This window comes from Urtica dioica, chromosome 8, assembly GCF_054948205.1.
Source record: "Urtica dioica subsp. dioica isolate 48M chromosome 8, U.dioica_male_clone48M_v1_H2, whole genome shotgun sequence".
Classification (NCBI taxonomy): Eukaryota; Viridiplantae; Streptophyta; class Magnoliopsida; order Rosales; family Urticaceae; genus Urtica; species Urtica dioica.
The window spans coordinates 31,892,347-31,919,980 of NC_142763.1; the positions used below are offsets into that span (position 1 = coordinate 31,892,347).

Genomic DNA, 27,634 nt, shown 5'->3' on the forward strand with positions numbered 1-27,634 from the left:
ATATACGCTTGTAAATAAGCATAAACAAAATGCAATGACTATTTACCTCAGATTTACGAAACGTTGGTTATTTTACAAAAGCAAAAGTTTAAGTTGGCTATATACCTAATGGACCGTTTAAAAATTTCAAGTAGGATTAACTCTAAATACGGACGGATCCAGTAAAAGATAGGAAATAAACTGAGGGTAATGTGTGATATGTGATACTTCTAGTGCGTGATTGTGTTGAGAACTTCATCTTCTTTGTTAATTTGATTCTCTTTTATAAATGTGAGTTTGAAGATCGTATGGTGATCAGACTCATGATTTGACAATTATCTTGTAATTTCTCTATGTCTCATGTGAGTGAGTGGTTATTTTTAGAACCGTTTATGAGTTAGCTTTCATTGGTATAACCGCCGAGTACGTATTTCCGGGCGGCTTTTATTCGAATTATGATGTGATCATATTGTTTTAGTTTGATTAATCTTTGACTTGCCAACTTCTCTTCTCTGTGAAGTTCTGTTTGTGAGACTTTGCTCTTATCTTATAAGCAATTAGTTCATTTATTCGGCTACGTTATAGCTTCTTTGCTCGAATCTATATGCTAGATAAAAAAAAAGCTATCGGTTCTTCTTATCTACAGTGTAAAAACCAAATAAGATCCAGCATAGTGTAATTAGTGCATTGCTAAATGAATTGCTCAAGACAATTCGAGGATCATGAGAATTGAGAAATCGTAAAATAATTAAGGTCCAAAAATAGCCCACAAGAGTTTAATAGTTAAAAAAAAACTTACAATTTAAATCGAGACTAGTAAATCAAATGTTTGAATTATAAGTAAACCTTGAATAACCGGCAAACGATTATCTAAATAGCTCATACTCATAAATATGAGCGGCATTTTCATCTAATAATTATCAAATCGTGAGTCTGATCAACCCAAGAAAAATCGAATATAATGTTGTAACGAAACAAGAAAGGACAACTAAAAAGCTCTACAATACACTCTCCTGCACTCCACAAGAATATCTGAATTCTCGCTCCATCGATTTTCACCTACCATCAGCACCTCCATCAATAATTAATTTATTTCGTTTTTTTAACTAGTTTCGTTTGTAATAGGAGCAATATGGCCTAAATTTGTGCGATTTTTGGTTTATTCCATTCCACATACGTAGCTCTCCGTCGAGACAATTGCTATAACGTTTTTTGCCATTAAGAAATTAGATATTTAAGCTTAAATATCATGAAGTTTTCATTTATTTATTAAAATAGATTAATTTCTTAACAATTACATTGACTGTTATACAAAAAACTTATATTTGAAATAGTTGAATACTTACAATGCCTCTAAAATTATGTTCATTAAATAATTAAAACAGTTTTGAAAACATAGATATTTTATTATGACACTCAAAGTAGAATTAACTGTTACCTAGTCTAGTCACTAATGCATTAATATAACTATACTTGAACCCTGATCACCAACCTGTAAAATTATTGTGTTATGTTATTAAAATAACTCAATTCCTTAAAACTAGTTCAATCAACCATTAAATATAGCTAAAGAATATTTTTGAGGATCTTGAACTCTTTTATAGTTATTATTTACCAAACTGCAATAATTTTTTCGTCACTTTCCTTTACTCTCTCTCTCTCTCTCTCTCTCTCTCTCTCTCTCTCTATATATATATATATATGTATATGTACCCACATATATATATATATATATATAATATAATATTTTCTAGTGAAATAAGTAAATTATTAAATTTGTTACCAGTCCATTGGTAAACTGTCGGTGGGTACGAGCATCCTATGACAAGCTCACACTCAATGCTTTTCCTTCTTTCATTTCTTCGTCTTCTTCTTTGTTATAATTACGATTCCAGTTGTTAGCTATATATATTTCTTCCCACTTTAATGTCCTCCTAAAGTCATTATTGATCATCAACGAGCACCATATGATAAATGATACCATAAAGCCAAACTTAGCTTGGTATACATATATTTATATGTACATGTACATATTGCTTGAACTGCTTGCGCTTTGATAACACACCTGGCTGGCTTCAGGTGAGTAAAAAAAAAAATAAAGTAAATTCGGTTTTGTTTTATTACTTTCGCGTGTTGTTCTTTTGTGGCCTTTTTGACAGCTTGTGTTGAAGCGTTTTAACTTGTTCTTCGTAGTGTTTAACTTTTTTGGGATATTGACATGCATGGTCTGAGATAAAGTTCGTTTGCCAGATTGTTGAGGTTTTTCGCTTAAGCGATTTTTCTTAAGAAAGTTTTTTTTTTTTTTTTCGTTTTTTTTTTTTGTTTTTTTGTAATTAAGTTTGGTAATTTTATTTCATGGGAATCTAGTATGCATGAAGTGATTTTTCTCTGTTTTTAAATTCTTTCTTTCAATTTTTTATACCAAAAAAAAACCCCCAAAATAATAAGGCAGGACATAGTTTCTGTTGCTTGAAAATTTTTTAACTGCTTAATTTTTGGCTTTTTTATTTTTATTTTTGCATCAAATCTTAATTTTTGGTTTTAGAGATTTGAGCCTGACTACTGAACATTTAAGCTGAGCTTGCCATGCATTTTTTTTTTTTAATAATTGAAAATAGTAAGCATGAAGATTGCTCTAAATGCAACTGGACTGGTCTCTCCAATTGCCAGAGATTTGTGAGTTTCAAGTGCATTAAAGAGCCTTATTTTACTCTCTCTCTCTCTTTTGTGTTCAAAATAGGGGCATAAATCATGGATCACAAAGCATGGCTTTGGAGGAAAAAGTCTTCAGAGAAGACAATCTTCGAAGCCAGCAAAGCCAATTATCATCTACAAAGAATCGAGGAGGTAACAAGAACTTGGTTTCCTTTTACGATTTTCACCCACATTGTTGTTCACTTTTGCATATTTGCCCTTCAACGTTAGGTGCTCAAAAGTCCGTTTGGCAACGGAGATTGGGCCGAGAAATCGGCAAAGAAAACTCTGAACGAGAAGTTAGCCTCTGTTCTTCTGGATTGCCCAGCCAAAGAAGAAGATCTCGCTCCAAAAAACGACGAACAAGAAACCGCTGAAGGTAAACACAAAATCGCCTTTTATTATAGTGAACGTTTTTTTTATATTAGTTGTTTGATTGTGCTGTGTTTTTATAGACGAGATATCAAGCCAAGAGAGGGAAAAACAAGAGAAGACGGCGATCTCGATCAACGCCGAGCTCATGGAATGTCGGAACCAATTGAGCATTCTTCGAGAAGAACAAGAAAAGGCTTCGTTGGAGCACGAGAAGGCTCGCAAGGCGTTGGAAGATCGAGCCGCGGCTCTGAGCGCCGAGAACTCCAACATGGTCGAAGCTCTCCTCGTGAAAGAGAGACTGGTCGAGGATTCGGAGAGAAAGAAGTGCCAAGCCGAAGCCGAGCTCGGGGCGTTGGCGACGAGGCTCGACTCCGCCGAGAAGCAGAACGCTCTCTTGAAGCACGATTTCAGCGTGGTCGAGAGGGAGCTTCGGATCCGAACCGAGGAAATGGAGTACTATCGCCGGTCGGAAAGCTCATCGGAGAAGCAACGGTCCCAGAGCAACGAGAAGATCGCAAAGTTGGAGCAAGAGTGCGAGCGGCTTCGTGCCTTGGCCAGGAAGCGATCCAACGCTCCTTCCGGTCTCAGGAATAATAGTAACAGTAATAATTACAACAATTATAACAGTAACAATCAAGCCGCGGCGAGAAGAAGAAAGCCAAACCCTTCGAGGGACGTGGTGGTTAGAGAACCGCCGGCTAAGTTCGTGTTCGAGAGGCTTCGGATCGTCGAAGAAGAGAACGAGGCACTGAAGAGAGTCTTGAACACGAAAACCCCGGAGCTGAATCTCGCGAAGCCCAATATCGCGGATTTCGACATGGGGAGCGAAGTCAGCTCCTCCGGGTCTTCTTGGGCCAACGGGAAACGGAAAGATCTAACGAATCGCGTAGCTTCGGAGATTAGCCTGATGGACGATTTTCTCGAGATGGAGAAATTGGCTATAGTCTCCACCGCGGATAAACCGAGCGATAGAGCGAACGGAAAGCCCTTCGATTGGCTCCAAGTTGTTCTCAGCGCAATGTCCGATCAGAGGCATATTTCGAAAAGAAGCCTAGTAGAACTCCTCGAGGATATCAAAATCGCCCTCGGCTTGGTCAACTCTCCAGTCAAGTCTTTGACCCCCAAGGAATCCGATCCGGTTCAGATCAGTGGATACCTCACTTGGAATTCACCAAGTGAAGCTTCGAGTACTATCAACCAAGATAGTCAGAGTAGTAGTCTAAGCGAATCGGCCGGTAAGATCGTGAATCTGATTCGAGAGATCAACCCTGCTTCTTCTTCAGCTTCTTCACCAAAATCCGCTGACTATTTCATCCGGGTCTTCCAATGGAGAAACTCGGAGCTGAGTTCCGTTCTGCAGAGATTCACTCAAACCTGCGACGATCTCACGAGCAAGAGGTGCGATCTCGAGAGATTCGCGGAGGAAGTGGCGTTCAGTTTGGACTGGATTCTGAACAACTACGTCACCGCCAAGGAAGCCGTGAATGCGAGGGAGAAGATCAAGAAACACTTCGGGTGGAGCGAGACCGAGCCAGAGAACAGCGAGAGCCAAGAAGGTTCGGTCCCGGCCGAGAGCTCTCGATCCGCGTTGGAAGAAGAGAACAGAAGACTCAAAGACGAGCTCGAGACCGTCGTTTCAGAAAAAGCCGACATGGAGTCGAGGCTGAAGTCGGCGGTGGAGAAAGGCGAAGCCTTGCTGATACACCTACAAGAGTCGAGGCAACGAGTCGAGAGATTGCAAGAAGAGCTCGATGGCGTGAAGGAGAGAAAAGGGAGGATCGAGGAGCAGATCGAAGACGAGAAGCTGATCAGCGAAGATCTTGAAACCCAGCTGAGCGTCGCCAAAGCCAAACTGAACGAAGTTTTCCAGAGAGTCTCGTCTCTCGAGGTCGAGTTGGAGGAGAAACGGAACTGCTGCGAGGAGTTAGAAGCGACGTGCTTCGAGCTCCAACTTCAGCTAGAAAGGTAATAATTAACCTTTATTTATTTTTCTCTTCCTTTCCTATTATCACTATCATCCAACGATCTTGAGCTCGGGACTTTCGTGATTCAGCGACGTAGCGACGGAAACGCCGAAGCATAAAACGGACCAGGACGGAAAGGAATCTCAATCTGTAAGTCATACCTACGAACAAGTACAAGACCGAAAACTAAAATATAAAATGACAATACTCGAAATGAATCAGGGATGGGAAATCAAGGCGGCTTCGGCGAAATTGGCGGAGTGCCAAGAGACGATCGTGAGCCTCGGGAAACAGCTGAAGGCTCTGGCGACCCCGAAGGAGGCGGCGATTCTGGACAAGGTGTTCTCCGAGGCCGAGAGCAAAGAAAAGAGCATGAAAAAGCGCTCTTCTCTGCGTGACAGAATGCAGGCCGAGGACGGGTCCCACAGGATCGGAGAGGCCGCGATTTCTCCTAAATCGGCCGATGTTCCGGCGGTGGGACCCAGTCGGAGTCTGAGGTGCAGGCCCGCCGGAAACGGAACCCTGGCTATCGTTCCGGGCAAGAAAAAGGGCGGCGGGTTTGACTTGCTGAAGAAGCTATTGGTTAAGAGGAGGAGAGGCAACGGTCAGAAACCGCGGTACTCTGCCAAAGTGTAACTTTTGTGTGAGAAACTGTAGAGAGTGATGTCATGACATGAAATGGATTTCTGGTTTTTGATGTGCTGTGTTCTTTGTTGCTTAACCTTGATGTTTGACTGGAGAGATGCAAATAAAAGTCTGGGCTTTTTTTTTTTTTTTTTTTGCTTGACCTCTTTTGGGTGAGAGAGACCAGTGAGTAAGAGTGTGTTGTGTGTCTGAGCATGGTTGGTAATTGGTGTAAATATATATTTATATATATGTCTGTTTGAAGAGATTTTTAGACACGGAAACGCATGGAACAATATGGTTGATCATTTCAAGGAAGAAGAAAATATAAGATGGTCATCAAAGATATTTACTCTTCCAGCTGATATTGCAGGCTGGTTATTGATCTTGCTCATTAAATTATGTGCATTTAAATGCCAACCAGCTTGAGCGATCTAAATTTATTATTTTAATGGCCAAGTTAACCATATCTGAAATTTTGAGGCCTCCAAAAAAAAAAAAAAAAGTAGGCCTTGGTTACTCATTCTCCAACCCTTAATCTGCCAGTGGGTTGAAAAATTATAAATTAACTAGGAAGTTTATGTGAACACATTTACTACAAGTTTGATCTGGATCAACTATCCAAGAAAAATACCTACTAATTTTTCATAATTATAAGACAACCTACTTACTTACATGCGTGAAAAATGTCAACAATTCAATATGTTTTACAATTTATAAGTAAATGTTTAGGACTCAACATTTGGTGTGTGCATTTAGAAACTATGCAATTTTCTAGTTTTCAAATTTAGTTAATTGTTTAAAGTGCTATTTTGTACCCGGGTTGTTCCATGTTCAGCCCGGTAAAAAGTTTCTATCTTCTGTTTCCTTCTTTAGAGAGACACAAGCAAGATTTTGTATGCCTAGGCTTATCTTGAGGCCGCGTCTTTCATTTCAAGCAAGGCGTCTTCGAAGCATTTGGCAAGAAATTCGGGGTCCGGAATTATTTCTTTCGCCACCAAGATTTGCATATCAGCAGTCCCGGCATAGCTCAGCATGTGCATTGTCAATGCCTACAATTAAATCCATCAATTCAAAATTCTAATACTCCTATATGATATAAAAAAAAATGGTTGAAGTTTCAGAATTAACAAGGGATCAATTAATTTTTTTTTTTACCGGTCACGATGATCATCGGAAAGCAGATTAATTTATAAGCCACAGATAATACAAATTTTTTGATGTATTAGTGCTTCAAAAAATTAGCATTTTTTTTATATGACATGTCACAAGAAATCCAAGAATGACATGATCAACACTATGATTATTAAGAATAGGTTTCAGGCATTTTAGATTGGCTACCTATAGCTTCTGTCATAAAAAAGATAATTCTGTTTCAAGCACATGTTTATTCTGATTACTGACATTTTTTTTGTGTCATGTAAATTTTGGTGTAGGAATTCGTATAACATACATGAGGCAAACTGGATGAATTCACTCTGATGTAAGTCACGGGGTTATCTCCGACGGCAATCTTCTCTTGTGGGCCAACAATGTTGGAGATGGTGAAACTAGTGTTGCAAATTACCCTATTATTAAGAAAACCAGCCAACTACACCACAACACAATACTTCAAAAAAATGAAGAAGAGGTGATATATATATATCAATTTTCCTTTGCATAATTGATGGTCAGATAGCTTTTTTAAATACCTTGGATCCCAAGTAAGACATGACACAGTAACCAGTAGCGTACGAAAAATGAGCCTCGACCGACTGTTTCTTCCGATCAAGCATGGCTTTCGCTCTCCTTACGCATTGCAGAGGATCAGATTGGGTGTCGCTTTTGTGGTACTCAACAGGCAAGAGTATGATCCCAAATTTGTTGCCCCAGCTCGATCGGGAATCGCTCTTCATTAACTCCTTTAATTCCTGATAAACAACACCGCCGTTTTTCTCTTTTCAAGAATTGCTAAATATCATGGGACTCTATTTCAAAATCAATCAGAGATGAAATGAGTAACTCGTGAAATATTTTTATCTAGCTGATGTCGGATCCTTAACATGTTTTTTTATTTTTATTTTTTATTTTATTTTTTGGGTTCATTTAATATGGACAGTCAAATCAATTTGGATTAAATTGGGAAAAAAAAAAATTAACTCAACGCGAAAATTATAATTTTTAAAAAATTTTCAGCGGGTATATGCCTCTCGTCCCTTACTGGCTTAGGTCAATTGACAATGAAAAGAGTAGGGTAGGATTTTGTTGTCGGTCATTTTTGGGAATATTAAATTTCTTGCGACTTGCAAGGAATTTCATGTCGAAACCCAAATGAGGCCCTCAAAGAAGCCCGATCCAGGCCCGCAAAGGCTAAAAAGTTCATCCAGGACAAGCTCACGAAAAAAGACACGAAAAACAAAGAAAAAAGGCCAAAAAGCCCTTAGTGCGCCGAGCCACATACATGGTGCGCCAGTGTGAAAACTTGGCGGGCACGCCTGTATTTTCATGCGCGCGCACCCTACCTTCGCCCAATCCGACTTTTAGAGGTTTAAAGATACACAATTCTCTCTCAACAATATCACTAAATTTCAGAGTTGTGAAACGCTGACGAGAACCCTTCGCATTTGATTTCACTCTGATCGAGCTCGATTCTCTCAAATATTCTCAGAGAATAACGGCGCCCCCACCTCACTCATAGCAATCAAACTAATGTTGAGTGTCGGAGTGAGCGCCAGAGGCAACGCGTCTATGCACCCCTCTAAGCTTATTTTCTTCTTTTTCTTACTCTGCGGCGAACGAATAACGTTTTTGAACTAGGGGAGGGAACTCATGACTTTCGAGTTTCTACCATGGTTTAAAAAGGCATTTCTTGGGCGCGCCTAAATTCGCGCGTTGAGGCAAGGCGGCCAGAAATCGCAGCTGGGCTTAAGCCCGGCAATAAAATAGGTGATTGGCGCCTTAGGAGGTTTCAGACGTACGCTCTGAGACGAAAAGATTAATATACGCTTGGAAAATGGCCAAATTAAAAAAAAAAAAAAAAATTGGCTCAAGTAAATGTGCGGGCTTAACAGCGTGGGCCAGTTTTTTAGGGGTTTTTTTTTATATATATATAAAAAATACTAACAATCGTGTGAATTCAGAAGAAAAAAAAATTAGGATAAACTTTTCGTGCCTGCTTTTTGTGCGACTCTTGCATTTTATTTTATTTTTTCTTTTTTCCTGGCTTAAACTCTTCGTGCAACTCCTGCATTCGAGTAAGCTTTTAGAAAGGGGTTGTAGATGTCTTATATGTTTTACGTTTGTTTTGTAGGATAATGTGAAAACAAGTATTTTGCTCGTAAGTTCTGTAAGGTGCACCCGATCGGAGACGACGGATTCGTGACGAGTTATCAAGATGAGAATCAAACTCAAGAAGTCCCTCCTGCTACGGTGAATCAAACTCGACATAACACGATTCATTTACGAAAAAGGACTTGTGTTCAACGTGGTAAGGTCTCCATCATTCATCGATATGATGCGCTCCGTTGGGAATTTTGGTCGAGGATTAACTTTGTCGTCCATGTACAAGATACAGACATGGTGTTTGGAAGAGGAAGTGAAGACAACGATGAGATGAAGTGAAGCTTACGTGGGTTAAGACTGTCGTAACAATAATGTCGGATGGGTGGTCAGACATCAAACAAAGAGGCATCATCAACTTTCTCGACAACAATCCACATGGTACGGTTTTTTTAAAGTCTATCGATGCATCGGCTTATGTCAAAGACGCTGATTTGTTGTTCAAGATGCTTGGCGACGTGGTTGAAGAAGTCGGAGAGGAAATTGTTGTCCAAGTTGTGACCGATAATGCGAGTGCATATAAAACCACGGGCAAAAAGTTGATGGAGAAAAGGAAGCGTCTTTATTGGACGCCATATACGCGTCATTGCATCGATTTGATGCTTGAGAAGATTGGAGAGTTGCCGCAACATCGAAATGCTTTACACAAATCAAATAGCGTGGCTAAGTTCATCTACAATCATACATGGTGCGCCGCGCCAGTGTGAAACTAGGCGGGCACGCCTGTATTTTTATGCGCGCCTCCGGCCTTCCACGCGTGTCGTGCCTTCGCCCGATCCGACTTTTAGAGCTCTTTTCAGCCCTCCAATGACTATAAATACTCATCTCCTCAAAGGGAAAAAAGTACACAATTCTCTCTCAACAATATCACTCGATTCCAAAGTCATGAAACGCTGCCGAGAACCCTCCACAGTTGCTTTCACTCTGATTGAGCTCGATTCTCTCAAATATTCTCAAAGAATAACGGCTCCCCACCTCACTCATAGCAATCAGGCTAATGTTGAGCGTCGGTACGCGCGCCAGAGGCACTACCTCTATGCCCCCTCTAAGCTTTTTTTCTTCTTCTTCTTCTTCTTCTTCTTCTTCTTCTTCTTCTTCTTCTCAGGTCTCCGCGACAAACGAAAAACGTTCTTGAGCTTGGTGAAGGAACTCGTGACTTTTGAGTTTCTACAAATCCGGCTCGGATGCGGCCACTTGATCCGGCCTTGGGTCGACTCGCTCGAAGTCTTCGACGTTGTCCAATTTTTAGTAACAACAGATTTTGTAATAAATCTTGCCAAGTATTTTTATCTTCTTGACGTATGATTTTTAACCGGAATCAATTTTGTAATGCCACTTCTTCTCGTGTGTCTAAGGAAATAAAATAAATTTTTTTGTTGCAATTTTTGTACCTGAAGTCCTGGTTGTTTTCTTACATTTACCATGGCCAACCCTGTGATTTGCAGTCCCTCTTGCAGGGCTTAAAAAAAAAAAAAAAAAATTAGGTTATTATTTATGTATCTTAGTGAAACGAAATGAAACCATATGTTTACCATTTGGTGTACGGTGATCAAGATATCTGGATAGCCCAGATGATATCACCCCAAAAAGAACGTCATTTATAGTCTGCATTAACATCCCATACAATTTTGGTAAATAAATACAGCTTCCAAATGCAAGTCTCCTATCTATCAAGCACTAGTTTAAGCATTTAAGTATGACATTCATTTCCATTACTATATTTGATATACCTTTTATTAAAATCTCCACTACATACATGTCGCTATAACGGAGACAGATATCTGTTACAATCAGTATTTTTCAAATACTACAATCACTTAACTACTCAATAGTCGTTAAAAAAAACACTACTCGATAGAAATATACATATATATATTTCATTACTCAATGATAAAAAAAATCGCTGGCTTCAATTTATTTATGGATTAATTACATCTTTTTTCCTCCAACTCTGACGTACGCATGTAACAGTATGTCTCTCAAATTCGAAAAATAGCATCTGCGACTAGGACGCAAATGCTATTTTTTTGAATTTTGGGAGCACACCGTTACACGCATCATAGTTGATGGGCAATAGTGTAATTATTTCATTCTAATATAATAATGTGAAATGAGCCTATTGAAAATGCAATTGATCGGCTTTAAAAAATAAATAAATGTCAGGAATCTTAAAAAAAAAAAAAAATACTAGACTTACGGCATCAACGACAGCTCTCTTGACAGCCTTCATGTCGTCCAGCCGGAACCGAGCGGTGGCGAGCTTTCTCGGCCAGAGCTCGACTCCGTCACCGCCGCTAATGGCGGTCTTGCGATCCCTAACCCACGCTAGCCTCATCACGAACTCCACGACGAATATCAGGCTGAACCAAACCATCCCCAAAACCCCCACAGCTCTCTCCCACACCGAATAAATCCCCCTCCTCTCGCCCTTCTTACTCCTCGCCGGAGGAATCTCCGGCACGGCGGTTGGGTCTCCCACTTTCCGGCAGCCCGATAGCAACAGAGACATCAACGATATCCCGTCTCCTAGGGCGTGGTGGATTCGGAATATCATGCATCTGAAAAAGAAAAAGAAAAAAAAACAATATGAACTAAATTAAGACCTAAATTAACTACGAACTAATCGAGAAGAAGAAGAAATGAGTTTCGATTGAGTTGATTTCAGTTTCATACTTATGGACGATCAAGAAATGGACCTCCCAGAGGGGCTTGTCGAAGGGGAGGCCCGGACCGGTGGACATCTCGGCGAGGTAGTCGTTGGCGGCGGCGGAGTCGTCGTCGTCGTCGGAGACAGGGCTGTCGACGACGACGAGGTGGCGGTCGAGGTCGAGGGCGGCGACGGCGCGCCACCGCTCGAGGCCGGAGGAGTCTCGGAGCATGAGGCTCCTGAAGCGAGGGTGGTGGAGGAGAAAGGAGTCTCTGATCTGAAGCTTGACGGCGTCCACATCGGGAGGCCTTTCGAGGCCGAGGACGCAGTGGATCACTTGGTTCATCTCCGGCCGAGCCATTAGCCTCCCCGACGGCGATAGCGGCTCGTCGGATTCCGTCGCCTGAGTATCCATCGGAAGGTTGATGCGAGAGAGAGAGTTTTGGGCGTGTTTCTGTATATGTGTGTATTATGCTGAGAGCGAGAGAGTCATTAGGAACTCAAAATAACGGTCGTTTTACGGCACTCTACTGTCCACCACGTATATCGAGTGCGAATTTATTAAAAAAAATTAATAATTTTTTATTGAATGAAAAAAATATAATTGGAAGAACATGTGGAGCATGTGAGTGCTGAGCTATTTGACGCGTCCTTAATTGTTTGATTTTTTTTTAATTTTTTTGTTTTGTTAGTATTGAACTATTGGGTTGGTCTTTGACTAAAAGGAAATTTATAAACCACACAAATGAGATATATATATAAAAAAAAAAAGCATTAATTGTACTTACTTTTATAATAATAAGTTCTTATATGTCATGTTTATATATAATTTTACACTAAAAGTGAAATTTAATTTGGAAGCAAAATAAAAACGGGTAAATTCGGCTAAAATAAATTTGGGCCTAAACAATTTTATTTTTTTTGGGAATTTTTTCTATTTATTTAGATAATATTTAAGTGTGTTAAAGTTTAGAACTAAAGGGGAAAATAACACATGTATACCCTGTGTTTTAGTGAAATGTCGAGTTTAACCCTCGGTTTTCAAAAATGTCGAGTTCATACCCTCTGTTTAACTAAAATGACGAAATTATACCATCTGTTTAACTAAAATGGCGAAATTATACCCTGAAATAGACAACAGTGTCACGAATATTCTTTTATTGACTTTTCATTGACGTTGACTATAATATTTATATATAAACACAAATTATCTTTATTCATTCGCGCCATGTATGTAATTTATTTAAAAACTAAAAAATAAACAACAGTATCTTAATCGTGAAGAACACATAAAGAGACAAAGGGGTAAACATCGATAGTTGATAGTCATCAAAATCGCATATGCAAACAGAGTATCCAGGATTTAGAGTTACAATTCGAACACGGAATGAAGTTATTTCTTAGGAGGTATGAGTTTTATTATTTAATTTCAATTTAAGGATATTTTTATTTCAAAATTGAGAATTTGGAAGTTAGGCACACTGATTTAGATTTGATTTGGTTTTTCTTATATAAGAGTTAATATCAATGAAAGGGAGATTTGTGACGCTGTTATTCATTTCAGCGTATAATTTCGTCATTTTAGTTTAACGGATGGTAGAATTTCGTCATTTTAGTTAAACAGAGGGTATGAACTCAACATTTTTGAAAACCGAAGGTTAAACTCGACATTTCACTAAAACACAGGGTATAAATGTGTTATTTTCCCAAATTATTTTGGGGCATTTTTCCTCATATTCATGCCTATCATCACGCGTGGGCCCAAAGCAATGGCAGTTTGACCTCCTAGGGCTAGGATATGGTAAGTCGACCTTGAAAATAGGATACAAATATCTTGCCCTTAAAAAAAGGGGACTACCATGTCCGAAAAAAAAATATTTAATTACATAATTCCTCCTGAACTTATGCACTTTTAACAACTCACCTCGTTGTTTCAAATAATACAAATATACCCTCATACTCCTTCATGTTATCAAATTTAGTCCTTCTATCAATTTCTTTTTCACGGCCGTCCATTTTAAAGTCACGTTTGATGCACATGAATGTTGTTTTGAGGGTAATTCGGTAATATTCTAAAAGCTAAGTTTAAAATATAATATCAAATTCGAACGGCATGATACATTCTTCATTTAGGAAAATAAAATTTCTCCAAAACCCTAAAATTACCAGTAAGATGAAATCAACGTGGAAGATGAAATCAACGTGGAAGATGAAAACTCCAGTCCAAAAATTCCCGAGTAAGAAGAAGTATAAGTTTCCAGCAAATAAGAAATTACAGTCCCTGAAATCGCCACAATGTTAATACCTAATTTCGAATCAACACCTATAACATGCATGGTTTGATTCGAGGTCAGGCCGTGTAATCGCACATAGGTCAAAGAGCGATCAAATCCTAGGCCCATCACTCCACACGAGATCTTTGCAGTTCTTCGTGTGCTCCCGAGCGGCCAAGACATGCCTATGGGTGGTCGAGCCTTGGGCGCCTGGCTTCGCGCTTGGACCGTGGCCAAGGCCAATGTGACCGAGTTGGCGGTATACATAAATATATAATGAGTATGGGCGTGTTTCTGTATGTATGTATATGTGTATTAGACTCGGTGGAAGAGAGCCATTGGGGAAGTTAAAGTAACGGTCGTTGTACGGCACTCTAGTATCCATCACGTATATCAAGTGCGAATTTATTGAAAAATATTTAAAAAAAAACATGTGGAGCTTGTAGGCATGTGAGTGATGAGCTATTTGACGCGTCCTTAATTGTTTGTTTTTTTTTTAAAAAAAAATTGTTAGTTATTGTACACTATTGGGTTGGTCTTTGACTAAAAGAAATTAATAAACCACACAAATGAAATATATTAAAAAAAAACAAGCAGTCAATCTTCTATCTCCTTTTAAAGATGTAACCCAAGTTTCATTTATTAGGAAAATAGTTCACCAGACCAAAGTTAATTAAATTGATTGTTCAGTTAATTTAATTAACTTGGCATAGTGGACTATTTTCTTAATAAAATGAAACTTGAACTATTTTTTAAAAGGAGTGTGGGCTATTATGAAGAATTTGTTGCAACTAGCCAATTCTGTAGCTTTGTTTAATATTCTAACCAAAGTTTTATTTTATTAAGATAATAGCTCACTAGGTCAAAGTAAATCAATTAATTGGTTTAATTAATTTAATTAACTTCGACTTGGTGGGTTATTTTCGGAAGTAAATTAAATTAACATGACCAGTTAATTAATTTACTTCGGCCTGGTTGATTATTTTCTTAATAAAATGAAATTTTTGATATTTTTTTAAAACAAAGTGGATTATTGAGCTACTAGTCTAATTGCCCCTATAAAAAACATTAATTATACTTACTTTCATAATAATAAGTTTTTATATCTTATAATTATATATAGTCTTACACTAAAAGTAAAAATTAATTTTAAAATAAACTAAAAAGGGGTAAATTCGCCTAAAATAAATTTGGACCTAAAACAAATTTGATTTTTTTTGGGAACTTTTTCTATTTATTCAGATTATATTTAATTGTGTTTGAGCCTAGAACAAAATTGTTTCAGGGCTTTTTTCTTCATGTTCATGCATACCATCACGTGTGGACCCAGAACAATGGCAATTTAACCTCCCGTGATGGTAAGTCGGCCTTGAAAATAGGATACAAATGTCTTGCGCTTAAAAAAATGGACTACCGTTTCCGAAAAAAAATTAATTACACAAATTCCTCCTAAAGTAATGCACTTGTAACAACTCACCTCTTGTTCTTGCAAATCATACAAATATACCCTCATACTCCTTCATGTTATCAAATTTAGTCCTTCTATCAAGATTTTTTTCACGGCCGTCTATTCTAAAGTCACGTTTGATGCACATGAATATTGTTTTGAGGGTAAATCAGTAATGTTATATAGAAAAATAATAGAATAAGTTTAATATATAATATCAAATTTGAACGGCATGCATGATACATATTCTTCATATAAGAAAATAAAATTCCCCCAAAATCCTAATAGTTAGCAATAAAGAGGAAATCAACATGGAAAATGAAATTGCTCTCAAAGAAGAAAACTCCGGTCCGAAAATTCCCTGGTAAGAAGAAGTCTAAGTTGCCAGCAAAGAAGAAATTATTGTTGGAATAAAGTGGAAAATATTGATAAGAATGAGAATTTATTATCATGCGAGCTGGTGATTTTAAACAAAGATTTTAGTGGAGTCCACTCCACAGAATTGAGTAATTCATGCATATTATTATTCATTACGGAAATGGCTATAATATTGATTCTAAGTTTGCGAAAATCGGAGCTATAATAAATGAAAAATTGATGTTCAAAGTATGCTTTTAAAAAACACTTAATTATGTGTGTGTGTATGTGTGTGTGTGTGTGTGTTATGTGAAGAAAGTAAAATGCAAGAGTCCTGTATGAAATGAGAATGAACAAATGTGTGAACTTATATAGCTAATTTGATCAAAAGGATTTGGATTCCGAAAGGTGACCCAGTTTTGTAAATGGGTAAGGGCTCACGGACACCCAAGTCCACCACGCGCGCGCCGTCGCCGCCGACCATTTGGTTGGTCGTGTCGTGCCGGGACGGGCTTGGGCTTGCTTGCTTGCTTGTGGTAATTTTTATCTTTTATTGTAAATTTCACCTTTATAAAATTTTAATTCCGCAAATAACACTTTCGTTATTATGGGAATTAAAACTAAAGGCATTGCAATCGTGGGAGTTAATGCTGGGGTTTGACTCTCTGAAAGAACTCAAACCGAAATTTTACCGAGCCATCATGATAATAAAAACGTTTGTCATTAGTGTGCTTTAATTCATTAAACGCCATAATGGGTAAGCATTTTTTTGGTTCGTAACCACTGCCTGGGCGTGGCTATAAAATGAAGGTTGAGCCTCTCATTTCAAACACACAAGAATTGTATTCTCCCTCTCTCTCTCTCTCGAAATTGTTTTGTCTTATTTTCTTTTGTAGTCGGTGGTTTATTATGCTATTGTCTTGGTTCGCTAGAGAGGTTCTGTTGGTGCCAGACTCTTCTCACGTTGCCGTTATATCTTGTGAGGTAAATTGCACGTCGTTTCCAGCACCTGTGGGAGAGCAATATTAATTTAAACAAACCATCGAACGGTTCTCGGCGTTCTTTTCTTGTTCCTTTCTTTGCGTTCTTAATATCTTGTTGTTGATTTTTTTTTCCAACTTTAGTAGTTTTTTATTTATTTATTTATTCTACCAAGTTTGTCTATTCATTCCCGCAAAATAAATATTATTAACGTAATATTTCTAACAATTACAAGTTCTGAAATCGTCACAATGTTAATACCTAATTTCGAATCAACACTTATAACCTGAATGCTTTGATTCAGGTCTAGGCCATGTAATCGCGCATCGATCGAAGAGAGATTAAATCTTAGACCCCTCACTCGAGATCGTTGCGTGTTCCCAAGCGGCCGAGACCTACCTATGGCTAGGGGGCCGTGGCCTGCCCTTGGCCATGGCCCATGGGTGGTCGAGTGGCTGAGCCTTGGACGCCTGGCATCGCGCTTGGACCGTGGCCGATGCCAATGTGACCGAGTGGCAGTATACAGAAATATATAATGATTTCAAGGTTTAATGTTTTTTTTCCTCATCATTTTCTGGATTGTTAAGGAGAGTTTCTTGCCTCAAACAAAGAGCTCTGAGTTTGAAGAGTCGATGTTAAGAGTGGAATGTTCGATTACTCTTTAAATATAAAAAAAAATAGCCAAATAAGCCACCGAAAATCTAAGAATTGCTAGATAGTCAACATTTTTTGTAAATTTTTTCTAAATAGCCACCTCAACTTATTTACGGCACTCAAAAAAATAAAAATGCCCAAAAACATTCTCAGTTATTTGGATTTTTTTTCTCCTTTTTTAGTGTCGTAAATAAATTGAGGTGGTTATTTTCCAAAAATTAACAAAAAGTTGGCTATTACCCAAAACTTTTTTGGTTTTTTTTTTTGGCCTTTTTGAGTGTCGTAAATAAATTGAGGTGGCTATTTACCGAAAATTAACAAAAACTTGACTATTTTACAAAACGCTAAAGTCAAATGGCTATATAACTAAAAGACTCTTAAATAATAAATATATATATGTATATATATATATATGTGTGTAGATAATAAGTTAATGTACTTGTTTATTGGGTTTTTCGATTTCAATCTGTTTGTAGTTAAACTTGATAATGTATATACACGTTTGTTTTTTGGATTTGTTTGAATTCTTTGTTTTGTTTGTATTAGTTTTTACTTCGATATACACAAAAAAAGAGAAAAAAAAAAATCATAAACAGTTGATATTCATGTGTGTGTTCTTGGATAAATTTATCTAAAAATATCAGTAACAACCGTAAAAAAATATTTATATATAGATTAATAAGCTACAAATAAAAAATAAAAAAAACGAAAGAGGTGGGGTAAATTCACATACAAATTGAGCGTTCCACTATTATGGCTTATATGATCAAGCTGATCATCTATTACGAAGTTGATGTATATATACACACATACAAATGTAGTGCCTTTCATATAACATTATATATGTCTGTAAAATGTAACGAGTGTGGTACAGAGAAAAATGTGTTGTTAAACCCATAATAAATGAGAACAAGCTGATCTTGTGTTGTGAAGATGAGCTAAACCGTGGCAGCGTCTTTCATTTCAAGCAAGGCGTCTTCAAAGCATTTGGCGAGAAATTCAGGGTCCGGAATTATGTCTTTGGCCACCGAGACTTGCATTTCCGCCGCTCCCGCGTAGCTCAGCATGTGCATTGTCAATGCCTGCAACATCAATTTAATTACTCAAAATGTTGATATATATATATATATATATATATATATATATATATATATATATATATATATATGATGACATTAACAATTCTTTGAATTTGGCAATTAGCAAGGAAACAAACTTATTTTTTACTGCTTTGGTTTAAATCAAAATCCAATCTTAATTCATCCAAATAAAAAAAATTGAGTTTTTCCTGCTGCTTGGTTAGGTTTAGCTCATGTATTTTGAAGTTTAAATTAATGTGTATATGTGTATTTAGGGAGAATTCTAACGTATATTACTTGCAGAGTATACACGTCTAAAATAAATATTTTATGAATAAATTTTTATTCTTTTATTCTGGAAACTATATAGTTATGTGAAAGTTAAACACCAAGAAAATAGTCATAATTTAAGAGTTGATAAGAAACTAGCCAAAAATCTCTAAAATATCATGAATTTATACCTTTTTTTTGTGGATAATCTTCTGGATACTATTAGTATTAAGGCACAGTGCTAAAATTAACCTCTCATGCCACCAAATCAAAAAAAAAAAAAAAAAAAAAAAAAAAGAGTGTAGCTATCTTGTAAATGTAAGTATTATAATATGATGTCGCTACATTGATTTTTTCATTCTAATATAATTGTAGGTATAATTTGAGCATGCTCTCACAAATCACGTTTTTTTTTATAAACACGAAAATATTATTATAAGCTCGAATTATATTAAAAATTAGTGAATCGTAAATTTAATCAAAACATGAATAATATTTAGAAAATAATTACATTTGATTCATTTGAGCTTATGAATTATTAATTTATTTCTACAATTCCAAAAGAATACTTGCATGGATCAGTGCTTGATTACATAATAAATCATACATATATATACAGCAGTGCTTGCAGCTCTTAAATATTAATTTAAAAGATGTATAGTATATTATCTATTATGTACCAAAACTATACACGTAGTAATAGAATCCTCCACCTCCAAAATATAACAATGACATGCATGTTTATTAAAACTGAGATTGTTGAAAGAACTTTGCTTTTAATATATTTTTTTTTTCAGGTGATGTTAGTGCAAGCTTAATATATAATAAGTGGTATAATTCAACGAACGTACATGAGGCAAAGTGGAAGCATTTTCTCTGATGTAAGTCACTCGGTTATCTCCGAAAGCGATCTCCTCTTGTGGCCCGACTATGTTTGAGATGAGAAAACTAGTGTTGCAAAACAGCTTGTAATGAAGATAACCAGCAACCTATATAATAATAATAATAATAATAATAACCAGAGAGATAATTATCTTGTCTGATCTTATCAAATGCTATTTTTCCTTTCTTTCTTCTTGTTTTGGTTACGTACCTTTAAGCCCAAGCAAGCCATGACAGCGCAACAAAGGCTGTACGAAAAAGGAGCCTCGAGAGATTGTTTCTTTCGATCAAGCATGGCTTTGGCTCTCATAACGCATTGCAGAGGATTGGAGCGTGACTCGCTTTTGTGGTACTGCACAGGTAAAAGCACCACCCCAATTTTGTTGCCCCACCGCGATCCGGAATTGCTTCTCATCAACTCCGATACTTTCTGAGAATTATTGATTCCGACCGGTCATTTTTTTTTTAAACTTCAGTCTTTATTTATTTTTATGGAATCTCAAACGTGCGACTCACGCGACCTTATTTATTAGAATAAAATAATAAGTTTATGTATACTATAATCTGGGTTGGCCCAAGCTTAGACCACTCAGCAGGTAAAGCTTGTCATATGGGATACCGCGGAATCTCATTTCCCGTATTATTGATACCATATGGTAAATGGAAAAAAACCTCATTGTGAAATGGGGTATTGGGATTTTTGTCCCAGAACCATCCGGGAAATGAGACGGAACTGAGATCCCCATTTAGTACCATTTAGTACCATATTTTTAAAATTATATTTTTTAATTGAAAATATAGGAATTTCTTTTTAAATATGAGAATCTCGGAACCGCGAAATATGGTACCGAAAATTTCAGGTACCGTGAAAAATTATTCCGGGATTTTTCGGTACCATTTTTAATGCATCCGGGAGTCCCATTTCCTGCAAAATATGAGACATGACCAGGGGATCCCATTTCCTGAGTTCCATATGGCCAACTTTACACTCAGGCAATAGCCGCCTAACATTTCAAATTTTGTGGGAAATAAACCCAAATATATATACTTTTTGGGATTATTTTAAAACTATGACTATTTAATTTTTTTTTTTTTTTACTAAAATCAAATAAATAATTTTTATTCGAAAAGTATGACCATTTATTGACAATCTTGTCAATAAATAACTGTGTTTATTGACAATAAATCGGTATTTATTGACAAACTTAGTCATAATTTTGGAATAAAAATAATTATTAGATTTTGGTAAAAAACTTTCTAAATTATCATAGTTTTTGAATAATCTCATATTTTTTAATTATATATAAACGGCTTCAAATTTTATGAGTAAAATACCTCAATTTTTTTTAGAAAAGAAACTATGATGTCCAAGGCCCAATTTCTTTATAATATATATTATATATATATATATATATAATTTTTTTATTCTAATTTTTTTATTTTTGCCTAAAATCACATAATATATCACCAACAAATCAAATATGTTCACGTTTCAACGACAATTATGTGGGTTGCACTTGATTTTGTCCAAAACTTACTTTGGTGAAGTATAATTTAGCACTAAAAAAAGGTAATTTGAGTCGCATCTTTTGAATTTTGTACAAAAACAATACGTAAATTAAAAAATGGTCATGAGGCAACAAATTTCATAGTTTAAAAAGTGTTGTGAACTTTTTTATTTTTATTTTTTATATTTCTAAAATTCAAGGACTACTGAAATGAGGTCATTCGCACCTGAAGCCCGGGTTGTTTTCTTACATTTACCATGGCAATCCCGGTGATTTGTTGTCCGTCTTTAAGTGCTAATAACAAATTCAAACAAAAATAAAATAATTAGTTTTTGTCATAGTTATGAAGTAAATTCAAGACTATGAATCTCTAGTAGCACTATAGTGAAATGAAAATATGTGTTTACTATTTGGTGTTCTGTGATCAAGATATTTTGACAAGCCAAATGATATGATCCCAAACAGAACGTCGTTGATTGTCTGCATTAGAATTGCAATATTTTGATGAATATCAGTCCAACGTGGTCAATCCCAAAATTATTAGTTCGAGCTATATACTTCAAATTCCACTAAAAGAATTACTAAACATTTCCAACTTAAACCACCTCTAAAAATCAAAGGGGCTTTAAAATTAGATGAGACTTTTGAGACAAAAACACATGATACTTAACATGATATATCCGAGTCAATCACAAAATGCTCAAGCAAATGTCCTCACGAAAACAATGGATTATTAATTTAACCTAAAGAGTTATCGTAACACATATAAGGATTATTTTTAGGCTAATCCATTGTGTGACTTTTCAGCTCCATGAACGTACACAATAGAATAAGGTTTATAAATAAAGACTAGTATAAAAGAAAGAAACCGATCAAGTATTTTCTAGGATTTTCCAAAGATCAAGGACGCAAGACCTATATATAAGGAATGAGCTAAGGTAGGAAAGAAAGGAAACACATTATAATCATTGATTGAGAAAAGAGCTCTAAGACATAACTTTTTTTTATTTATTTGTTTAAACTCAATGTTGTCTGGCTACAACCCATTTTATAAGTCACACGTCTAACTATTTCAATTTATTTAAATACTTACAACTTTATATATATTAGTGTATTTAATTAGGGAAGTTTACAAGAATATTACCATTTCAACTTATTACTTTACTAAAATTAACTATAATTATGGAAATTATTTACACATTTATTAGTAAATGAGTTGTGAATAGACTTGTAATACTCTTAATGGAATCTGTCAGGAAATTCAAGAAATTCCAGATGTCGTGACCAACTACTTACGAATTTTCCCATTTTCGCAATCATTTAGTTACGAATTACAGGCTATTTGATGTATTTGTCACGATTCATCACAAACTCCTGAATTTTGTGACCAATTTCATTAATATTATTACAGTCTTTTCATAAATTAATAGATGTGTAAATATTTGCTTCATGATTATTTTGGTAAAATAGTGTTAAAATAGAAATACTTATGCTAATTTCCTATTTAATTAGTTATATATGTATCTTGGAGATTTCATGATGAATATATTATTTGACGCATTTCTTCTAGTGGCTACGATATGTTTGAAGTATCCATAAGAAATGTTTGTTACATAAAACTATCAATACTCTAAAAAAGTACACTACAATTGTTACCGACATTGTAGAATGTATAGCAGTTATACTCGTTTTAGCCATCCTTAAAAAAAGGAGTTAATAGCGATAAAAATATTTAATAATTTTCAAATATTATACTTATATATATATATATATATATATATATATATATATTTGCGATTAAAATACATAATGTTACGTTTTAATCACATCGTAGATATATAAGTCATTAACTTGGATGGAAAACCATGCGGCAGCCTCAAATTTAACGAAAAATTAATATTTTTTAAAATTAATTATATAATTTCATAATACAAAAAATTCAAACGAAAAACGAATCTCTCGTCATTAGTATACAAAAGTTATTAATTTTTTCTTAAATATTAATTATATCATTTTATAATACAATTTTTTTTATTAATTTTCTTAAAACTAATTAAACATTTAACTATATCATTTTGTAATACAAAATAATTAAATAGGAATTTTTTTAAAAAGAATTAAAAATTAAATATATCCTTCTATAATACAAAAAAATTTATAACTAATTTATCTTAAAAATAATTAAAAATGAATTATAATTATTATTTTTATAAAATGATATAATATATTTTATTTACTTTTAAGAAAAAATTAATTATTTTTGTATACTAACGAGGAGAAAGTATTTTTTTGCTTTTGAATTTTTTGTACTATAAAATTATATAATTAATACTTGATTAATTAAAAAAAATTATTTTTCATTAAAGCTGAGGTCACCACATGTTTTTTCATCTTATTTAACGGCTTAACTACCTACAGTGCAATTAAAACATTATATTAACTATTTTCACCGCAAGAAAAAAATAGATATATATGAAGATGATTTTTGAAAAATATTAGATATTTTTGTCACTAAGTACTGAGTATGGTGCTATCACTATAATTAATTGGACAATGACTTGCAGTTATATGTTGCACTCAAATTTCAAAGCAATTTATTTTCTGTACACCCCTAACAACTCGTTTTGCCTCGTTGTCACGCAATTAATCATAAATATCAAAAAATTAAATTAAAGACAATTTTGTGTGAAAATCTATATTTCATATTTTTTAAAACCTAAATTTTTAGAAAGTGAATTGACCTCAAAAGAAGAAAAAAAAGGTATCAACCAAGCAATAAATTCTTAATTTGAGGAAAATCATAACTACGTATTAATTTTGCTAAAACATAATGATAATAACAACAATAATAATGTAAAGACTTACAGCGTCAACAACAGCTCTTTTGGCGGCCTTCATGTCATCTAACCGGAAATGAGCGGTGGCAAGCTTTCTCGGCCACAACTCAACCCCATGGCCGCCGCTAATGGCGGTGTTGCGGTCTCGAAGCCACGTCAGCCTCGTAAGGAACTCCACAATATAAATCAGGCTAAACCAGAAGGCTGCAAAACATCCGGCCACTCTCCGCCACAAAGGCATTCTCTTCGCCTTATTCTTGTAACTTGTCGACTGAGGAATCTCCGGCATGGCGGTGGGGTCTCCCACTTTCCGGCAAGTCAACAATAACAATGACATCAGCGAGATCCCGTCTCCTATAGCGTGGTGGATCCGGAAGATGATGCATCTGTACAAAACAATAAAATAAAATATACATATATGCGGTAAGTAACTGAGCTAGAAAAGCTCACCAGGAGGGGCAAATTAGAAAAAAATAATCTAAGAAGTGCAAATTTGAAAAAAAAAAATCTTAGGCGGAGTTAATTTGTAAGCTTTTAGAGTAACTTTTAAAAAAATTAAAATGGATCAAAATGTAAGAAAAAAAATTGAGGGGCTCATGTAATCCCCTTGAGCCTCATGTAAATATGTGCATGCATGTATATTTTCTAAAAAATTATATGACATAGCTGTTTAAAACTGATTGACTTGCAAAATAAACAAAGTTTAACGTTTTCCAATAAATCGTCGAAGTTATTTCGTCAAATTTTTTTTTTTTTTACATTGATTGATTTTTTTGATAATTTATATTTTTTTTTCACTTTCTAAAAATTTACACGTGCTAAAAAAATTGAAATTTAGTGCTCTACATTATGACTATTTTATTATTTTTAAACAATCTTTGATACACCAATATTAATTTTGTACATTTAGATTTCATTAATTTTGTACATTTAGATTTCACTAACTGAAATCTAGTGCTTGTCTTCTAAACTCATTAATTTCGGTTATATATATATATATATATATATATATATATATATCCTATATTTTTCTATATAAAAATTAAAAGAAGAAGAAGTTGTGACTGCACTTTTTTCATTAATTGATTTTTGAATTTAGGGCACTGACTGGGACAGAATACGCTAATTAATTAGTTTCTCGTGGCGAAATAAATGTAGGAATGCCCCGAAAATAGAACAATCCAGATTCATTAATTTCGAATCCATCAACAGCCAACAATTGAATTCTGAGTGTTGGATATCAACCGCTCAGCAATTCAATAATAAATGAAAGCATAAGTATTATATTATATATATACTATTTAATTCAATTTCTAAAAAAAAACTCGTGCTGAAATAGCTTTCAAGGTCAGAAGAAGTAAAGAAAATGATCACGAGTCGTCACGGTGCCATTGGCTTTGCAGCAGAAATCTTGTAAATCGGCTTATAAAAAGCTACAGACTTTTCTGAGTTTCTCGTATTAATGGGTTTGTTTTATTAGGGTATGGTTGGCTGGCTTTGATTTGGAGCCATTGAAATCAGAAAAAACAAATTGAAAATCCATTTGTATTTTATTTATTTATTTTTGGAATATGGAAAATTTGTGGGATTCTTTCATCGAGAAAAAAATTGATGAGAAAAAGTATTTGAGTACAATAAATCTGAGATTTTTTTTTTCTATGAAAGTATAAAGTTGAAAATGAAAAATTATGCGAATTCAATTTACACTTATTCGGAATCTAGATCTTCAGTCTTTTTTTAGTGTCTCTTTTAGTGTACTTCCAATCAAATTAAGCTAATTTAATTACTTTAAGTTATTTTTAAATAAATATATTATTAATTAAATAAAATGATGACATGGTTTATTTTTTTAGAGAGATATTAAAGGAGACATCAAAGAGAGACAAAATATCTGGATTCGTTCGTGAGAACTATGAATGTGTTTCTCTTCCCACTTTTTCTATCATTCTTACAAATTTTCTTCGCTTACAAATAAAATAGAAAAGCGTGATATTCTCTTACATTTTCCTTCTTAAAAATCCAAGCTTCAAACATAAAGCCAGTCGGGCTACGTGTAGTTGATTCCACTACAAATTAGATTGACTATATATATAAGTTATATATGAACTCAATATACTACAAATTAGATTGACTATAACGTAGTATCACGAGTTTTGTTTCAAAACAATTGCTTACGAAAATGTAGTGCATCAACTTACTATCATAAACGTGTTGCCCACTTTCCTTTATTTTTTCACGCCAAGATTTTTAGTAGTTTGTTGGTCTCACTCTCATCTTTGGGACAAATCTCATACGTGAATTGGGTTTTCGTTCAAACTTTATGACCAAATATACTATTATAGACTAGAGACTCGTGAAGTTCCTTAGGTATACTTGGATACATTATAAATCTCATTAAAAAAAAATAGTGAGAGGGTATTATAGGGCAAACAAACCTATGGACGGTGAGTATGTGGATCTCCCACAAGGGCTTGTCAAGGCTGAGCCCCGGGCCAGTGGACAAGTCAGCCAAGTAGTCGTTGACCGCCAAGTCATCCTCGGCTGCGTTGGAGACGGGACGGTCAACTACGATGAGGTGGCGGTCAACGTCGACGTCGGTCAACCGCCAGCACCCGCGGCCAGAGTCGTCGCAGGTCTTGAGGCTGCGAAAGCGGGGGTGCAAGAGGAGCGTTTCGATGATGTGGTTCTTTGCCAGGTCAGCATCGGGACGCCTCTCGAGCCCCATCGCGCAGAGGATCACTTGGTTCATCCCCTCCGTCGATAGTAGCCTCCCCGCCGGCGACACTGGCTCGTCGGAAACTCTCGCCGGAGTGGTTGCCATAGATATTTTGGGAGATTATCGACTGTGAGAGGAATATATATGAGAGGGTATAGTTGAAGTGTTAAATATTATATATAGTGCATGGCAGCTTAAATATCAGAGAGACAGTTGAAGGGGTAAAATAGTCAAGTTAATTACGTCAGAAGTGTTACCCACCACGTATTGAGTGCGAAAAGATATAGTTTGGAGGGTTGTGGATAGGTTGGGAACGATAAAGACTTTATGCTCTTACTCTTTCTTCAATTTCCCTGCTTGCTTTTATTTTGATATAAGTATATTGAGATTTGAGAGAGAGAGAGGCTCAAAACGAAAAGAAGAAAACTATATTATACTAGAGTTGTGTGCTCTTTCATGTTTTATGGAAAAATGACCATATACTTTAAGAATCACTAATTCAAATGAAAAAAAAACCCACCCCACCCATTTTGAGCGACCCCACTTAGTAAGTTAGAAGTAGAACTAGTTAAACGGAAAGAAATAGGAAGGATATATAAAACGTAAGACTAGTATAGGAAAATGATTAAAGTGATCTCAGAAACCTATAAACTCAAATATTAAATGTAGTTTGCTGTAGCAGTTATGAATAGTAGCTTAGACGGCCCCATATGTATCTGCCGACATCCAACCAGTTTTAATTTATGAGTGTACGTCATACTGGTTTTGTTTTTTTAATAAATTTTTGTTTTATGTAATAAGGCGTGTGCAATTCAATCCATAAATTTGTTGCTAAAATCCTAAATTAGAACATACAGCTGGTACGGGCATTTATATTAACAAAACCCTAGAAACTAGTGAGAGTCGAAAACTGTCCTGGGTGTATGTTTATCTATGTCTTGTTCTTCCCCACTTATTTGCGAGTGATATAGATCGAATTTGTATAATTTTGAGGACATATGTGAGTATTGTTTCCTGAAACGTTGTAAT

General features: G+C 35.5%; 3 protein-coding genes across 6 annotated transcripts; 1 reads left to right on the top strand and 2 right to left on the bottom strand.

The window, feature by feature from the left end:
- The first annotated feature begins 1,773 nt into the window (after positions 1-1,773).
- Positions 1,774-5,920, top strand: LOC149389233 (filament-like plant protein 7). Its single transcript, XM_089622051.1, has 6 exons — positions 1,774-2,058; positions 2,720-2,826; positions 2,905-3,052; positions 3,129-5,013; positions 5,102-5,162; positions 5,235-5,920. Exons 2-6 carry the CDS (start codon positions 2,731-2,733, stop codon positions 5,646-5,648), a joined length of 2,604 nt encoding a protein of 867 aa, XP_089478177.1. The 5' UTR covers positions 1,774-2,058; positions 2,720-2,730; the 3' UTR covers positions 5,649-5,920.
- Positions 5,921-6,213: 293 nt separating this feature from the next.
- Positions 6,214-12,124, bottom strand: LOC149389234 (wax ester synthase/diacylglycerol acyltransferase 11-like). Of its 2 annotated transcripts, XM_089623595.1 has the most exons (7): positions 11,628-12,124; positions 11,152-11,512; positions 10,487-10,559; positions 10,346-10,413; positions 7,328-7,546; positions 7,090-7,227; positions 6,214-6,688 (listed from the first exon to the last, which is right to left on the bottom strand). In XM_089623595.1, exons 1-7 carry the CDS (start codon positions 12,014-12,016, stop codon positions 6,545-6,547), a joined length of 1,392 nt encoding a protein of 463 aa, XP_089479721.1. In that variant the 5' UTR covers positions 12,017-12,124; the 3' UTR covers positions 6,214-6,544. The 2 variants fall into 2 exon arrangements, with proteins under 2 accessions (XP_089479721.1, XP_089479722.1); XM_089623596.1 differs by lacking the exons at positions 10,346-10,413; positions 10,487-10,559.
- Positions 12,125-18,032: 5,908 nt separating this feature from the next.
- Positions 18,033-26,719, bottom strand: LOC149389235 (wax ester synthase/diacylglycerol acyltransferase 11-like). Of its 3 annotated transcripts, none has more exons than XM_089623598.1 (7): positions 26,325-26,719; positions 23,918-24,275; positions 21,460-21,532; positions 21,303-21,346; positions 19,756-19,974; positions 19,514-19,651; positions 18,033-18,395 (listed from the first exon to the last, which is right to left on the bottom strand). In XM_089623598.1, the coding sequence occupies exons 1-7, from the start codon at positions 26,708-26,710 to the stop codon at positions 18,252-18,254; spliced, it is 1,362 nt and encodes a 453-aa protein (XP_089479724.1). In that variant the 5' UTR covers positions 26,711-26,719; the 3' UTR covers positions 18,033-18,251. The 3 variants fall into 3 exon arrangements, with proteins under 3 accessions (XP_089479724.1, XP_089479723.1, XP_089479725.1); XM_089623597.1 differs by having other exon boundaries at positions 21,279-21,346; XM_089623599.1 differs by lacking the exons at positions 21,303-21,346; positions 21,460-21,532.
- Between the last annotated feature and the right edge of the window lie 915 nt (positions 26,720-27,634).